Below are 19029 nucleotides of genomic sequence, written 5' to 3' on the forward strand. Positions count from 1 at the left end.
CCCATTTCCATTCTCAATTTTATTGTCGAGATAAAAAAACAAAAAAAAAAACAATTAAATTTGACATTTGTCACGGCTTAGCTTTTCAAATTTTTTACAACCTATTAAAATATTATCATGAAATTCTTTTGTCAAAGAGTTATAGAGGAGACACTAATATATAAAATGTTCTTCGTCTTCAACTTTTTCTAAGGTGCATTTTTTTATTACATAATCTTATAGTCAATCACCTAATAAAGGCCAATAAAGTAATGTAGTTACTAACTTTTTCCCCAACAAAAAAATATATTGTTTAGGTATATGAATGTGTCCTGTAGTAAATAAATACCTCCTTATTCAAAAAATACAAATCCGGATATTTTTTCCCTTTCCAATATTGTAACTATGTTTTAATTTTTGGTATATCTAAGGGAAACAACTCTATACTTTTTTCGGGATTCTCTAGAGTAATCCAACAAAAATGGCTGCACGGGGTGCAAGAAAAGTTGCAAAAGGTGCAAAAAGAGGTGTAGAGAAAATTATCCATCCCCCGTTTTTGAAGACGAATATAAATTCCTGTCAAGCTGCTCCAGCTCCACCTCTTGGACCAAATCTTGGACAGGTGACATACCTTGATTCGTTTTGACAAGAAAAAAACCTAACACTACATGCACTATCACTATCACTAACACTAACAATCACCTTCCGTCTACTAGTATGTTGAAACACATACTTCTATCTGTAATTAAACAATAAAACACATTTCTTTCTCTTTATTTTTTGGAGTGGGCATGTCATATACTCATGATACTCTTCTATGGGGAAATATACAATCTGAAACAACCAGAGGTCACTCTGACATAAAATTGGAATGTCCTAGACCTAGGCTAGTGTTATAGAATAAGAATAAAAAATATTTTATTTCCAATTAAAGGGCCCTATAAAGAGCTTTCATGACATAACATACAAGTACATAAAATAACTATCGTATCAATTGGGAGATATATACCCTGTATGCAGGTGCTGCTGGAATGTTGCTACCTAGCTAGAAATGGAAAGTTCACAATTGGAAAGCTGAAATCATCTCTTTTTGTCGTATAGTTTTGTTTTCAACCAACCTTCATTGTCATGATTGTCAATTTCTAGATGTAAGTCAAGATATGAAGCTGACTTAACTGTATCTGTAATATCCTTTATCTCTAGTTCAATGGGATATCTGCGTTCCACATAGTCACCAAATTTTGAATTATTTAGTGAAAGAACATCATCTTAAATGTATATAGCAGAAAGTAGAGTTAAAGGATATTGCTAACTTCTTATCTTAATTCCTAAGAAGTTCCTACATGAAGTCAGCCTCACAATAATAAAGAAATAAGTCGGCAAGTAGAGGGGCACAGTTTGTTCCCATTGGAATGCTGACAGTCTGTTGAAAAACACGTCCTCTAAACATAACAAATATGTTGTCAATAAAAAAATCAAGCATCTTGATTATATCAGTTTCAGAGAATTTTTTGTTTGAATCAGAGTGATCCTTTACAAAGTAGGATTTATTTCTTCCTAAGACAAGATACTTGTATCTACGTTGGCCATTCTTTGTTATGAAGCAAAGCAATACCAACTCTTTCAATTTGTCTTTAGTTTGGAATGTGGATTCAGGAATACTTGTATAAAGAGTTGAAAAGTCAAATGTTTTGATACTGTTACAAGATGAAAGAGAGTTAGATTGTATGTACTTTAAAAGATCTTTGGAATTTTTAAGTATCCACATCTGATTCATGCCACCTCTAGAATAGGCAGTTTCACAATAACTTACATTTACCTTGACATGTTGAAAAATTCAATAAATGGTCAACTAATGAATCATGAAATCTAGATTATAGCTTGATAAAAGATATGAAAACACCTTTAGAGCTGTTTGTTATACACTAAAGACCGCTAAGAAATCAAGAATCAATAAATTTTGATGAATAGAAGCGTTTAAGTTATAATTTTGTATCAATTTCTATTGATATTTCTACCTTTTACTAGAGTTATTTCCCTTTTCAATGCAAATCTCCATAGGAATTTTAAATTGTGATTTTTTTAGTTTTCCTCAAGTTAGATTTTAGGACTTTTTTCTGTGTGTATTTGGGGTATAATGCTAAAGATTAACACTTTAAAATCTTCTTTTGCAATTACTTTTGGGTTAGGGTCAAATTTATGCTAGATTGACTGGACTATACATAAATATGCATCATATTATAATAACATGTTCGTAGAATTATTGAGTCAATGATAATATTTCAATGCTATTATCGGCTGATCTGCCTGCTTGAACTTTTTTCTTACAACAATCACTTTTTCATTGTGGCATCAGATATTTTGTTTTATGACGTCAAACATTTGTGATATCCAGTAATGGTGGACAAATAGCGATACGGTGTATTGTATATTAGTTTGATTTGTTCTCTTGGACTTGATTCATTGTAACCTTTCGATGAACATGCGTTTGAGAAATAGTATGGCATTGATTAATTTGAACATGATACCTACATTACTTATGCCAGAGTTAAGCACTAAACTAGTAACAGTGTGTGCCATATTGTTGTTTGGTTTGTCTGACCAAAAAAAAAATTTGACCTTTACTACAACATGTATATCATGTATTTTGTCAACTAAAAGATCTAAAATTTCTGTCTGACCAAAAGATTTTTTTCTGACATTTAGTCTGTCAGACAGAGTTTGAAATACATTGCAGTAATGAAATTTCTCATCACATAATTTATTTAACATGTTTAATACTATTTAAGGATATTTAAGAAATAGTATTTAAAAGACTAAATGCTTTTCTTCTTTCTTATTCTTGTCAAGCATACATGTTGATTTATAACACCAAGCTAGATATATCATGTATATAAGTAATGCTTAGCTCATCATGCTATTACATTTAAAATTTTCTTTTTTATTAGCGTGGAGTACAAATTGCTGCCTTTTGCAAGGAATTCAATGAGAAGACCAGTCACATAAAAGAAGGGATACCATTGCCTACCAGAGTCTTCGTTAAGGTATATATATATATGTACATTTTGTATTTACTATTAGTGCAAGTTTTTCAAATGGCATATAAAAGTCAAGAGACTGATATTGAAACCAGGATACATTTGCATCATATCAGTATTGACTAAAACTATGATTTTTTTCAAGACTTAACATTTTAACATTGAATTAAACAGTTTTCAGAATCGCATTAAATGAATTACACATTGATATAACTTCAGTGCATACTTTATATATTTAGCTTTTTTTAAAAGCGTAATAATTTATTTTGTTCAAAATACACCTTTGAGTTTATCCTGATTTTAAATGACTTCTAAGAATTCGTACAAAATTAAGTTGTTAAAACAATTGTTGCAAGTTTTTAATATTTTCTTCCTTTCTTGACACTTTTTACAAAAAATGAAATGTGAATGATAAAGTCAACTTTGAAATATTTAAATGCATGCATAATTTTTAAAAACACTTGTTCAAACATATCTTACAGTGACTTGACTGTTAGTGTTGTTATCCACCAATTGCAACTCATTCAAAATTTTGACCAAATTGCAATTTGTTTTATTAAACCAAATTGTTCAACTGGTCAGAATATTGAACAAACTGTTCAGTCAAAATGTGAAAGTGCAATGTGATAAAATAAAACATACTTACAATCCTATAAGACTTTAACTCCACTTTAATGATGATGTGCCAAGATTAGTTTATCAGTTTGTATAGTTATATTATAGTCATTTCCATGCTGAAGGGGAAATGTTTATTTTGAATTGCTATAAAATTGTCCAAACTATAAGCTTTCATATAGTTTTTCTTTCTAAAAGTATTCTTTATTTACAAGAATCAGATATCATTTTAAATAAAACATCATATATTCAGTAAATATGTGTGAAATAACAATATGCTATTGATAAGTTTTCATGGGGAGATAACCTAAAATATTATTCTTTTGAATAAAGACTTTTTGAAAGAAAAAATTATTATCTCCCCATGGAAACTTCCTACAAACATATATTGCAATTTTACACATATTTTACTGAATATGAAATTTTTTAATTCACATAATGTCTGATTCTTATAAATATAGACTACTTTTAGAAAGAAAAACTATATGAAAGCTTAGTTTGGACAATTTTATAGCAATTCAAAATAAACATTTCCCCTTCAGCATGGAAATGACTATAATATACCAATACAAACTGATAAACTAATTTTGTCACAACATCATTACAGTGGAGTTAAAGTCTTATAGGATTGTAAGTATATTTGATTTTATCACCTTGCACTTTCATGACTTGGCTGTGGTTTTCTACAGCAGTTGGTTCAAATTTCTGACCAGTTGAACAATTTGATTTTATAAAACAAATTGCAATTTGGTCAAAATTTGAATGAGTTGCAATTGGTGAAGAGCAACACTAACAGTCAAGTCACTGTAAAACAGAAAATATATTGATGTAAAAATATTTCCAAGAAATGATACTGCACAGTCATTTATAAAATTAAGAAGATGGGTTATGATTGCCAATGAGACAAGTCTTTAGAAGTGACCAAATAACATAGAAATTAACAATTAAGTAGGTCACTGTACGGCCATCAACACGGCCGCAAAGTCATCTTGGCATATATTTAAAATTCATTGGGAAAAATATGTTGACCTCAAATTTTGTCTATTTCAGCCTGATAGAACATTTGATCTACTAATCAAGTCACCAACTTCTACATATTTTTTACTAATGGCTGCTGGTATTCAGAAGGGTGCTAGAAATCCAGGTAGGGTTAAATTGCATACCAACTTAAAAGTAGGCCGTTGATAGATTTTTGCCGATGACTCTTCAATTTCTTTACAATTTTGTTTTGGACTTGGGGATTCACAGATTTGCATGTTATACATGTATAGAGTTTAGTCACGGTACTCACCAGTTTACTGTTAAACATATTTAGCTATTTGATTTACGTATATTCTACATCTCTATTGATTCTTATCATAAAACCATATATGTCCTGTATCTTCCTGAATTGACTTTAAATAATGTGATCTTAACATTGAAGAAATTTTCTTTTTATTTATTGCCCCTAACTTTACAAAAAATGCATAAAAATGATGTATACAAAAACTTTTAAGTGTACATAGAAATACATTTAAATATGGCAAATTTTTGCTAGCATCATCTGGTGCATGTTTAACAGATGAATTTAAAAATTGTCCACAAAGTTTGTTTATTTTTGCATGGACAATGAGTTATAACAATGAAAAAATTTGAAGCTCCAGTTGGGACAACATCCCTAATTCGCCTCAAAATGAGGAACTCAAAAGTCATGTGTAAAAAAAAATCTCTGTGCAGTGATATTGGACATGTTTCTATTTTTTACAAATGACTGAACTTAACCATTTGTGGTGATTAGGAAAGTAGAGGAACATAGAATAAATGTGTAAAAACTATGGAGCTATTAAATGTGTTAAAAGTATTAAATTTTCAAAGAACTTATTGTGTTAAAAAGGGGATATTTTAACACAAGGAGCCGCATCACAAAAGGATGATCGGGTTATTCTAATTTACAGAAAAAGTAATCTCACTTCATACCCCGAAAATTTAACCACATATGTGAAAATGTCACAGCTTCGAAACAAGCTATCATACATAACCAAGTTTACGATATGGACTGAGCTACAGGAAAAAACGTTACCATTACCGCCTATGTAAAATCAATTAAAGATTTTGACCAAGTTGCATTTTGATTGATTTGTGTACATGGATCTGGCAAAACTCGGTTCTACTTACAGTTTACGTAACTGTTACATCAGCCAATGAAATTTAAGCCTTCTTATTTTTCAAGATGCATATTATTACCACAAAACCAAATGATCCCAAAAGGACCATGGAAAAAAAAATGAATAAAGCATTGTCAGATCCTTGTAAACTTGGGAACAGCATCAGTTCATTTCAATCAGATTGGCTCCAGCTGGTACCTACTTATAATATCTTTACGAAACGTCTTTTTGCTAATTCATTTCAATCTGATTGGCTCTAGCTAACCCTTTAAGTGTCTTTACTAAATATCTTTTTTTCAGTTAATAGTTTCAAATTATTTTGCAGGAAATGAAATAGCTGGGAAGATAACAGTGAAGCATGTTTACGAAATAGCCGAAATCAAAAGTAAAGATCAAGGATTCGAACATGTTGACCTTAAAAATATTTGTCGGCTAGTCATTGGAGCTGCTCATAGTATAGGCATTGAAGTTGTCAAAGACCTGGACCCTGAGGAATATGGAGAATTCTTGGCGGAAAGAAAGTTAATTGTGGAACAACAAGATAAAGAACTTGAAGAAAAGAAACAAGCAAAATTGTTACGATTATAGAAATATTGTATATACATGTATTGTATGATTGAATGTGTGAAAGTGGTATAAAATTTTATTAAAATTAAGTGTTAAAAAATGTTTTTACTTTTTCATGCACTCTGTGAAATTGTGTCTGTTTTTTTATTCTTATTTGTTTCACTAATATTTGGAAGATAGTGTTCAGTCTGTCACAAATCCATTATAAGGTATATGCATGTTTTTCAGGCTTATGTTAAATGATGCTATTGTTGGTTTATACATGTACTAGTCAATGTCGTCATCCACATTCTGTCTTACTTAGGTGTTTCCTTTACTGCGGCAGTAGGGGCCTCAGTTAGCTGAGTGTTTTAAGTTGGAATTTCTGTAATCACTAGCCAGTCAACACTGAGGTTTTTTAATCACTTGTTGTTTTCTTTCATGTAAATATCACCAAGTATTCTAATAAGTTAAAGATAAATTTTTGTTCATATTTTTTAATCATATACTCCGCGCATGCAACAGTTCGTAATCTTCAATAATAATGAAGCTGTAACTGTATATCAGAAGAAGAAGAAGAATGAGGTTGTAAGGTAGATCATGATCATGCGATGCAACTCTGACTTCCTCCTTAATAAAAACTGGCCTCCATGAAATAGCCTTAGTACATGTGGTGCTTAAAAGTGGCGTTAAGACACCAAAAATAAAATAAAATCTTCTTTTTCATTGTTCACTAGTGAAAGCTACTTATCCTAAGTGATTGGATTGTCATTTCAAAGGTTTAATATACAAATTATTTTTATGAATACTGATCTGTATTTACATTTTCAGGCCTTCTACAGGCACTCTGCTTTTCTCCACCAATAAAATCTGGCTGCCACAAAATAGCCCAAAAGCAGTGCTTAAAATACCGAAAATCAAATCAGTCAATCCTGTGGCAGTAAAGATGACAGCTTCAACATTTGCAAATTCTTTAACATGATGTTCCAACTTCCACTTACGATATCAAACATTAGTATGAGGTTATTCGTGATAAGAACCTTTTAGTTGGCCTTGAACTCACTTTCTCGTTTTAGTTTCCTGATGAGGTCTATTCCTGACATGAGCAACTATGCATTATGATATGTCAAAAATATTTGGTATGCATACTTATATTCTAATTAGTTGTACATAGATATAGGAAGATGTGGTATGAGTGCCAATGAGATGCCTAATTTAAAGCACTCCATTTGTAAGGTATGGCTTCAAGATTTTTGTTGGTACTGTCTTTCGGTATGTTTAACGTGCACATTTATACCCTAGGTCATGTTTCTTGTAAGAGGGGTGTGTGTTATACATTACTACAAACAATTTCTTAGTCTTTTTTTCAGGTCCAAACTCCCACAAGGAAATTGACTCAAGATCAGAATTGTTAAAATGTTTAAAGTAAAACAACAGAAACCATGTCATTAAGACCCTATTTTCACAGTAATTTTGCATGCATAATTTCAGAAGCTCTATTAAGGGGGTTCGCGGGTCTAAATCATTTATATAGGATTTCTCTATATTTTTCTACAAATGAACTTTATCTTATAGTTAAAAGAAAAATAGAATAAAAAAGTGGGGTCACCTTTCATTTGCGCTCACACTCTGCCTTCGAAGGAAGCATATATTTTTGTAAAAGTTGTTTTTTTCTGTTGAAGTAATAGGAAAAATAAAGTTAATATCGAAATAAAAAAAGAAATTTATTACAAAAATCGCTCAAATTTTACAATAATTTAGTTTAAGTACAGCTTATATGGAAATTGTATTAAAAAATATAGGTCACCGATGAGTTGAAAAAGATAATTAAATTTTAAAGCCAAAAAATGGCATATTTCCACCAAAGGGAGATAATTTGGAACTTTTTCAATGATGTATACATTTTAAAAGTCATCTGGGGCCAACACGAATTGATTGTATCGAATGATTTTTGTTCCAAATGATAAAGTAACAACTACAAAAGGTAACAAATAAAATTTGTAATGAAAAACAAATGTTTAATTTTTTTCTGAAATTTTTATACCCTCGAGCCTCCTTAATTGCTTATTACAAAATTACAAACAAATCAAAACCGGTACCCAATTGTACTATGAATTTACACACAGGTCAACTAGTAAAGCATATAGCTAATTGATTAAGTGAAAGGTTGTAAGAAGTAAGTGCAGTGTAATAAAAAATATTTTCCTATCTTATTCTGGTGATTCAGTCATCAAATTTAAAAAAAACAAGAGTACACAGGCTGATATGTCTCGCCTTCTTTTTCTTATCATTGATATTATGTTCATAGTCCTAAATATAAAGCTTTATCACAACTGTCACATAAACATAACATTAACCAAGAAAATAAATCACTGACCAATGAACCATGAAAATGAGACAGGCATGTACAGCTAACAATTCTTCCATACACCAAATATAGTTGACCCATTGCTAATAGTTTTAAGAAAAACAGACCAAAACACAAAAAAGTCAACTTCATAACAGGAGGCATCCATATACAAAGTATGAAGCATCCAGGTATTCCACCTTCTAAATTATAAAGCTTTTAAGAAGTTAGCTAACACTACCGCTAGATCACTATCCCTATGTCAAGCTTTCTGCAACAAAAGTCACAGGCTCGACAAAAATAAACACTTAACAGTACTTTAGTTTACGGAACACTAGTTTAAAAATATTAACTTGGATATGAAAGCTTCTAAATATTACTTATGACATTTGATTAATTAGTTCTAATAGTTGTTTTGTTTGCCAACAAATTGCTTTGTTTTCTAACAGGAAGTTATTGCATTTGTTATACCTGATCTGCTGATATTAAAGGGAAATAATTTGAAATGTACCATATGTACAACAGAATACCATTTTGATTATGTCCCTTTAATAGTTTCAACATTTTTTAAATTTTACTCATGCATGATGAGTCATCTTAAAAATAAAAAGTTGTGAAAAAATATGATAAGCATGAAATCATTCTTGAATACAAATTATTTATAAAATGTCATTATGATGGGAGTTGTTCCTGTTTTCAGACTTGTTTTCCTTGCATAACTTATCACATTAGCATCAGTTTTATCATTAATCATACCAATCAAGATTTGGAAAGAAAATGGTAAAAAAATAGAAACATAAAAATTATTTTTAATACAATGCACTTGTTTTATATCAATAGCCTATTGGAATTTTGAAAACAAGAATAGCCTTTCACTCAATCCATGAGCAACAAGAATGTGTCCCAAGTACACGGATGCCCCATCTGCACTATCATTTTCTATGTTCAAATTGATTGGACTTCAACTTCATCAAAAACTACCTCGACCAAAAACTTTAACCTGAAGTGGGATGGACGGAAGGACGCACAGACCAGAAAACATAATGCCCATAAATGGGGCATAAAAATGTTTTACAAAGTTTGTAGAGGTAATTCAAACTTCAAGGACAACATTTACAAGATTAGTCTCATATTTCATTGAACTAAAGGAAAGATCTCAAAAACATTGGTTGTCTTATTTCATCTCTTCCATGTTTCTTAGTTGCATGTATTTAGAGGATTTGATGTTGATGGCACATCTTCAATAGTTTCTGTTTAATTTATTCACAACCATTATTTAGATTGGGCAAAAAATGGTATGTAGATCTCTAGATTTTTTTTGATTTTTAATGGGTCAGTGTAACATTAAATTATACCTCACATTCAATCCTATAAATAAGAAGATATGATAGCAGTGCTAATGATACAACTCTCCATCTAAGTCACAATGTATAAAATCTGAACAATTGTAGGTAAAAGTATTATTCTGGTGAATGAGTTCCTGAAATAAATGTATCCAACTAACAACAGTTCATACAGACTATTCAGAAATGTTTTCTGTGTATTGTCCACAATTCAGGCTGTTCTTTCATTCATTCTTTGAACTTTTATAGCATGATATAAGGTATTACTTTGGTCATTATTAAAGGTTACAGTGACCCTTTAGTTGCAAACCATTACGTCTTTAAGTCTCTGGTGGAAAGTTATCTCATTGGCAATAAAACCACCTTTTCTTTTTCTATATTCAAATAGTAGGCGTCAAAAATAGGCTTTCCATACAGTTTAATTAATATGCATATAATAGAATAATTATGTCATTAATGGAAGTTTCTTCTTCTCTTTTTGAGCTGTCTTCTTTCTCTTTTTACTAAGATAATTTTCTAGTTTTCCACTCTTCTGCAACTCCTTGTATTTTTCTGCCAATTCAAGCTTGCGTAGATCAGCTGTAAAATATAAAATATATCAGAATAAGAATTTCATCATGGCAAACATAACTAAATCCAAATTTGCAACCCTTGCAAATTTACGCTTAACATGATAGACAGAATATTTTGACAACATATTGGGATGAACCAACATTTGAAATGCATAAGTAATCATTTTCTCAAACCAAACAGAAATGCGGAACTTTTCATTTCTATTCAATTATTAAAAATCAACTTCATTGCCTACATCGATATATTTAGGAGATAACTGTATTCTAGTTTAAGCTCCGATGGCATCAATTGGGGATTTGGTGGTCACAAATTAAGTTTACTGGTGACTCATTAGCGGAGACAGTAAACGGGTATTTGCGACCATCAAATCCCCAATTGATGCCTTTAGCGCTTAACATACAATATTGTTATCTCTATTGTAATGAAACTGACAGAAAACAACATTAAAATATGGTATTAAAATCTGTAATATGCCGTCTGTGCGTATGTCCCATAGCATCAATTGTCAAATGATGCCATGTCAAAAAGTGCCGTTATCCAATCAAGATAAACATTACAAACGTTGTTGCATTAGAATCACTTATTTTTGGAAATTCATCAATTTCCCTCTATGGTATTGATAATAAGTCTTCAAATGAATATTTAAGGTTCTAGTTTATATGTGTGGTAATACATGCAAGTAACAATGTAGCACCTTAGTCATAGAAAACTTGTCTTATGTTGATAAGATTCATTTTCAACAATTCTAAGAACATCAAAATTTTGATGAGAAATTTTTATCTTTTGGACAAGTATATTTCACTAATACATTATTAGAAATCCCAATGTTATACTCTGGAAAAATAAAGAGTTATCTTCCTTACTTTTCTTTAAGAAAAATGGCTTCTTTCCTTCCTTGACTTGTGACTGTTCCTTTTTCTTCCATTCTTTTTCCAATGTTTTCCTTTTGTCTTTCTGTTTCTCTGATTGTTCTTGTTGGTCCTTTATAGAAGAGAATTCAATCATTAATGCCCCATCTTTCAAACTGGTCATTTCAGCAAAATTTTTAACTTTACATTGTAGATGATGTTCACAGCAGTATTTACACTTTTGACAATATGCAGGGTAATAATATTAATATTGAAAAGTATAATATGCAGCACAACTAGTATCTCTATTTTTATTGGTTTGTTTTTCTAAATTGGTTTCAATAATTGAACTGATGACTGAAATTCAAGGTGATTTTGATCAGAAAAACCAACATCAGACAGAAATAGAACACATCAATAGATCAGTATGGCCTTGCTTATGAAACAAAATTATGTCTTTAATCCAAAAAATTAATTACTTGTATGAAGAAAATAAATTGAAACAACTTAATTGTTTTAAGATGATAACTTTTCCCAGTCTGCTATAGGAAGAACATGAAATCAGACAAGGATAGTTACATCCCTATACTGTGGATTCATTTCTTTTCGTGAGTACCAAATTTTTTGGGGGATTATAGAAAAATTGTATTTTTATGGATATTGGATTTTGTGGTTTTAAAAAAGTCAGCTTTTTGGGCTGTATAAATTTGTATGAATAATAATGAACCCACAGTAGGTTTTCTCTATATTGAATGTTATCAAATACTAGAAGATGCCAGCAAATCGCATTACAATATTGGGCAAGTATTGAAACGAAAGAGATTTTGAATTTTGTGGGCAGTACATTGACTGAGCATGCATGAAAGTGTATAAAACAGGGATCGATAACCATCTTCAAATTTGGATATCTTCTCAGATATTGGTGTTGTATGTGGAAAACAGATTGTTTTCAAAGACAAATTTAGGAAGAACAAAACATTACATTTATATGCCATATCACAAATATTTCTGACTTTGTATGGTTCAAAGGATTTGCAGCTCAATGAAACCAGTATTTTCTTTTAGTAGTACATGTACAGATCATATCTAAACTGACATACTAACCATTCTGTTGTATAGCATCTTAAGTTCCACTTTCTTTTCAGGGTCTTTTTCTTTTTTCATAGTCTTCTTGATTTTCTAGATAAATGATTTATAAAGACAAGTATTTATTCATAATAAACTGTTATGACAGAGATATGTCTCGCGTTTTTGTCATTTTGATATTGCAAATGTTGGAATGAAAAAAGCAATACTTTAACATGTAAGTTATGCAAATATTCAAAGTGACCTGACTGAAGGTACAAACAATCTCCATATAAATTAGATATGCCAATGCTAATACAACTGCATAACAAATACCATTGACTTATAAAAAGTCGTTCCCTTTAAACAAACTTAAAAACAAACATTAACTTGTAAACTATGTAAAAGTGTCAGCTTCAATGATGAGGTCACCGACGCCAGAAACAGCAAATTTCAAATAGTAATATATAGTCTTATGTAATGTTTTAACTATTAATCCAGTCATGAATATAAGTCAAGGTCAAGAACACCCTTGTAGTTTTTTAGCAATTTAATGTCGAAGATGATAACTTAATTGATGAATTACCTCCTTCTCTCGACTCTTTATATCGTATAGGAAAGAATAATTAGATTTAAAGTAGCTCTCATTGTACTCCCCAGACAGATCATCAAATCTGGGGTCCCTGGTCATCTGTAATAGAAAGCACATTTGTACTTACAGTAAATGTAGGTAAATACATGTGTAATAAAAGTAAATTTAAGTTGGTAAATGTGCAATAAAATCTGAAATCTGTCTTACATATAGTAGGTTTTTTGTTTGTCCCCCATATAATGTCACACGGAGAACATGGTGTCTGTCTGTGTCGGTTTGATTCAGTTAATTCTCTCACAGGTACAATTCTTGCAAGAATTTTATAAAACTTATACTAAAATTAAATATCAGCAATATCATGGACAGGTTCTATAATGGTGGACGTTTTATAGTTATGCCTCTTGGAAATATAAAATATGTGCAAGATGGGGAACATAAGAACTTTTATTATTTTAGTTTAGTATATGAAAATTCGCTAATAAAACTATTATAAAGACTACAAATAGATATAGGAAGATGTGGTGTGAGTGCCAATGAGACAACTCTCCATCCAAATAACAATTTAAAAATTAAACCATTATAGGTACAAAGCATTGTTCGGTTGCAGAAATGATGTCCTGAACACTTCAGAGCTAAATTGAGTGATAGGAAAAAGTGACATTGCTAAACTACTATGTGATGTTGATGTGTTAATACATATATTTTCATATTTCAAATATAAATACATACTTCTGTATCCAGTACAACCTAAGATTTCTTTGATTGGGAACATTTAAATTTGACAAGACATAAAATAAAATTGAGAATGGAAATGGTGAATGTTTCAAAGAGACAACCCGACCAAAGAAAAAAAACAACAGCAGAAGGTCACCAACAGGTCTTCAATGTAGCGAGAAATTCCTTCAGCTGGCCCTAAACAAATATATACTAGTTCAGGAATAATGAACGCCATACTAATTTCCAAATTGTGAACATATTTTGTATTGCACATGTTGTAATGCAAGTGATAAAATTGATTGCTCTAACCACTTTCGGTTTATGTCTGGTAAATCATATTTTCTTGTGGTTGACATTAAATTGGGGTCTGTTTTCTTAGTCATATGATCTTGTTGCATTCAATTCTTGTGTTGAAATAAGAAAGAAAATTTCTATGATCAGTAATATTAATCATATCTTGACGTATTAAAGCATTGAAATATAAGATAAATTACCTTCTTCTTAGCTGGATCACTTTCTTTGCTTAACCTCACTGGTCTTTTAGATGACATTTCCATTGGTCTATAAATAGATTAATTCATTTATAAAGTAGTTTTAGTGCTGAAAATCTAGAAATATATGTGTGACTTGATGAATGAAAGGAAATGTTATGTTACCATAGTAGTCATCTATACTAGTCTAGTCCATCATAATGTGTTAATGTGACCAATAAATTTACCAAATGTACAAGCTTTACTTATAATGAACTTGAGTTGCTACTTTCTATGATGGTCATAGAAAGTATGCATATCAAACATACTGTCTTAACAACAGAAAAAAAGATCCCTAAGAAGGAATAATTAGAAAAAAATCCAAAGTTTTGATGAACATGAAGTGATTAATTTACTGTAAATTCAGAAATTATTGCAATGTTTTTATAATTGCAAAACAAATGTGACATCATTTTGATTTTTTTTCATAACAATTCAATTCAAATAGAATTTTTCTAAAGATCGCAATAATTAAAATTTCATTTAAGTCTAAATGACAAAATCACAATATTAATAAATGCATGCAATAATTTTTGAATTTACAATATTTAAATTCACATTTAAGGTTTCACATATTTTTTCAAAACTTACTTCAATAATTTGCACCAATTAGGAATATATTTACTGCATTCTTCATTTTTAGGGAGTTTTTAGCTATTGGATATTGTTACCTGTTCTTGTTTTCTCTTTTAAAAACTCTTTTACAGGTAGGCTTCTTTACTTTATCTCCATGAACCACCTGATTATACCTGAAAATTTTCAAATTGTTAGCACCAGAGTTGGCAAGAGTATATTTCAACTTTGTTACACTGAAGATTTCAGGGACAAATAAAGAACAAGCACAATTTCAGACATTTTCGATTTCTCAACATTTTCATTAAATAATAACTTTTTTTTAAACTTTAGAACTTTATTTAGGTTTAAGTAGAAGGCGATTTTCAGGTAACGCAATGAAGAATATTATACTTACACTTTTAAACCGAGTCTCTCTTTCAACTGTATTAGTTCTTCAAAAGACATATTTGATAATTCTGAAACAAAATGGTATATCATATAATATAATTTGAAGGTATAACAGTTACTCTCTTCTTACCCATCATTGACATTTAAATTTGGTGTGGAATGTTCTTGATGAAAGTAAATCCAGAAGACTGCTTCAGGCCACCAAATTTATAAAATGTTATTTTCATTTTCCAGCACACCTTTGGTACTACTGTTGGTTAGTTCTCAGGAATATTATAAGCTCAATAGTCAGTGTTTTGCCATGACATGCATGATTTATTACACATTTCTTAAAACTGTCAGTGTGGTTGAAAAATTAAGAAATTATACAGAATCTTCCGTTCCAACTCCTTCAGTCAAAGCTGACCATATATGGTTTTTAATTAGTCTTTTAAGGTCCCAAGCATTTTATGCATCTTTTTTATTAATACATGTAGCATTCTGACGAAGGCAATTACAGAAAAGTCTTGCAAACACCAAACTAATAAATGTATAATAGATCTCTTTTGGATATTTTTGTTGTTTGGTTGCTGTCTGTTTTGTTGCCGTCTAACTGATGCTTTATATATATATGTAACTTACCTTGCTTAACTGTTACCTAAAAACCAAAAATAAAAACAATGACTATTGATTTGATAATGAATGCAATTCTTTTAGAAGACATATTATATTGGGACCATATGTTGTTTGTTTGGGTTTTGTCTTTGTTTGTCCATATAAAATTACCTTTAATTTGTTTTTTCTTAGGTGTTCATGTTACTGTTAATGTCTGTTGTTCTGTCCATTAGGCTTGAAGCATCCTGTTGATATTTTTTATACTTTAATATTACACATGTAATACAATTCGAAAGTTTTGTACAAACTATAATTCCTTTTTGAGTATATCTTTAGAGTAATTGAACAATGACAGTTTGTCTTTTGCAAGTTGTGTGGTAACATATTCTAATTCATTTAAAGATAACTGGGAATTAAACCTAGCAGTATTCACTTGTTTTAACTCTACCACTTCAGGTCTTGGTTCACTAATAGAATTTTAATGTACATTAAGGCCAGTTTGTGAAATGTATTTAGTTTGTTGAATAAGATTTCTCCTAAACTCTGATGCAAACAATATTTTTATTGACTCCTTCCAAATAAATATATGTGTGAAGTGATTTTAACTAGTAGAACAAATCACAAATCCTAACAAGTTGTTATTTTATGTATATACAAGTACACACCCGTGACTGATTTAAAGTATATAACTATGCCTAATTGCCTTATTGCCTAATTATATATATATAAGCCTTATTTTAGTAATTGGTAATGTCATCTGATAAAGTTATTCGATTATAAGACACATAGTTTTCTCTGCTTTCAAATCTTTCTGTTTGAAACCAGTCGACTTGGAACTTATCAATTATTGGTAATATTAATTATTATGAAAAGAAAAGGTCCTGGCTATCCAGGAATGGTGTATTTTTTAATCAACAGCATTGTCCTATATTAGTTATCTTAGAAAATCTTGCTGATTGCTGAATAAAACTACAATAGGGAACAATTTGACAATGATTGAATTTAGTAGTGTCAGCCCTTTGATTATGACCCGTGTATGTAGCAAAATTCGAAATACACCGTTTGGTGGTGCGCCTGTCAAATGCAGAACGTACAGATAAGGTAATAGGTAACAGGTGCATGAATATACTATTGGTATCGGTATCGGATTTGACCCGGAACTTGTTAATTATTGGCAATATTAATTGTTTGGAAAACAAAAGGGTCTTGAGTGGTGTAATTTTTAATCTACACCATTGTCCTATATTAGTTATATATAAAGTCGAATTCTTTGATTTGTCGTTTTTACCCGATGACGGCTGACAAATTGGACCTCGTAATTTTAGTATTATAGATATATATAGTAAAGTTGTACAAATGTTAAACTTATATAAGCAACTTATTTATTCTTACTAATTCATCAGCTTCAGTTTCTTGTGTATCTGAACCTTCATCTTCAGATTCTTCAACAGTACTTTCCTCAGATGATGTATCTGACTCTTCAACCTGCTCTTTCTTCTTCATCACATGTATTTTATCATCTGGATTTTGGGGTAATTTAGACATCTTATTCTTTTTTGCATTATTTACTGAATATGAAGCAGTTGTGTCTAATGTAGATTTTCTTTTTTTGGATGCAGATATAGTGGCCGACATTTTCCTCTAAAATTACAATTTCTGCAAAAATAAAATATTCAGGTAAGATTACTTACACATTCATTTTATATTTATGAAATAAGTTTATTGTACATGTTTGTTCCTTTGATTATTCATGAAGTTTTAAAATTAATTGCTTTAACCTCTTTTCTAAATTAAATTGTTTATGGTTACACATCATGTTATGTTTATACATGGATGTCTGATATTTTTACTGAGGTTGATAAAGGGTAATGTGTGCACATTTTTAGGCCTTTTCATTTCACTTGATTATGTGTTCTAACGTTTTATTTCTCATTTTCCCTATGTTTGGTTAGATGTGTGAGCTTTTTTTTTTATCCATATTTATTTTTTTCGTGTTTCATGTCATACTTCTCGTGCTTGTCCAGCATATATTTGATTGAAAGGTAAATCAGACTAATTAAAAGTTGACCTATATATACACCTTATCTCTATTTGTCCGTCATTACTAGATAGCACACCTGTTCCTGTAAAATGTTTACGTCATAAAACAAAATATCTGAGGACACAATGAAAAAGTGATTGTTGTATGTGTCAAAATGTCAAGTGGCCTGGTCAGCTGGGATTAGCGATAAGGTGTATTGTGTACATGCATGTTGGGCAATAACAGGGGGACTATATTTATCTTTTAACGGTCAAAGAAAGAATAGTGACTTTTTAGTTTTAAGCCCCAATTGTCTGCAACTGCAAGTGTGAGCCCTGTGTAGCTTGTCAATTTCCCACGCTGGTGTACCATCATAAAATATACAGGTCACAGTAATACATGATATAAAGCAAAATTAACATGCACCAATAGACAACTTTAGAGTTTGATGCATTTCCGTCAAAAACTCTGGTTTTAGTGAACGTCATTTTATGCGTTTTGGGGCGTCGTCACTTCCATTCCAATGTTTAACGAGTGGTTGGAAAACTATAATTCTATATTGTAGGAATTATTCGGCAAATTGAATTCTCAAAATTGACAATCAGCATTGCTGTCATTAAGTACCTACAGAACAACCATTATTTCTAGTTTATCCTGCACAATGCAATCGCTAAGACGCTTGATGAACATAAATAGTGCAGGGATACAGGCGACCCCCTCTATCTGGCAAATGACATCATAAAGGCGCGTATTATAATTGACAAGTTTTTTCCAGTGACGGTTGAACTCGAAAGTGGTCTATTACTTTGAAGATCTCTGGCACCAGTTGGCACCTGACTAATATCATATCTATATGCCACTATAGGCCTTAAGTTTAGGCTTAAAACAAAATTCCAGCTGCACCTTTTGTTTGTTGACAAAAATAAATCTTAATGTCTTAGCGTGTACGTGTTATATAATTACCACTCTGTAAAAAAAAAGTATCAACAATCTACCTTATAAAGTGAGAAATGTTAAGAGATTGCATATAATTGTTATATAAAAGAGTAAGTATCGTTTTAGACTTAAGTGACTTTAACAGCACCTGTTTTCTTTTTTATAGAGCTCTTCTGTAA

The 19029-nt window shown here is 30.7% G+C and overlaps 2 protein-coding genes across 2 annotated transcripts; one reads left to right on the forward strand and one right to left on the reverse strand.

Annotated features, from left to right (window-relative positions):
* Positions 1-442: 442 nt before the first annotated feature.
* Positions 443-6437, forward strand: LOC134709214 (large ribosomal subunit protein uL11m-like). The gene is made up of 4 exons (XM_063569384.1): positions 443-601; positions 2928-3023; positions 4683-4776; positions 6102-6437. Exons 1-4 carry the CDS (start codon positions 461-463, stop codon positions 6362-6364), a joined length of 594 nt encoding a protein of 197 aa, XP_063425454.1. The 5' UTR covers positions 443-460; the 3' UTR covers positions 6365-6437.
* Positions 6438-10051: 3614 nt separating this feature from the next.
* LOC134710119 (ribosomal RNA processing protein 36 homolog) lies at positions 10052-19020 on the reverse strand. Its single transcript, XM_063570326.1, has 10 exons — positions 18999-19020; positions 17287-17550; positions 15922-15937; positions 15308-15368; positions 15009-15086; positions 14302-14368; positions 13085-13189; positions 12538-12612; positions 11449-11566; positions 10052-10591 (listed from the first exon to the last, which is right to left on the reverse strand). The coding sequence occupies exons 2-10, from the start codon at positions 17527-17529 to the stop codon at positions 10458-10460; spliced, it is 897 nt and encodes a 298-aa protein (XP_063426396.1). The 5' UTR covers positions 17530-17550; positions 18999-19020; the 3' UTR covers positions 10052-10457.
* Between the last annotated feature and the right edge of the window lie 9 nt (positions 19021-19029).

Source organism: Mytilus trossulus, chromosome 3 (genome assembly GCF_036588685.1).
Source record: "Mytilus trossulus isolate FHL-02 chromosome 3, PNRI_Mtr1.1.1.hap1, whole genome shotgun sequence".
In the NCBI taxonomy this organism is placed as follows: domain Eukaryota; kingdom Metazoa; phylum Mollusca; class Bivalvia; order Mytilida; family Mytilidae; genus Mytilus; species Mytilus trossulus.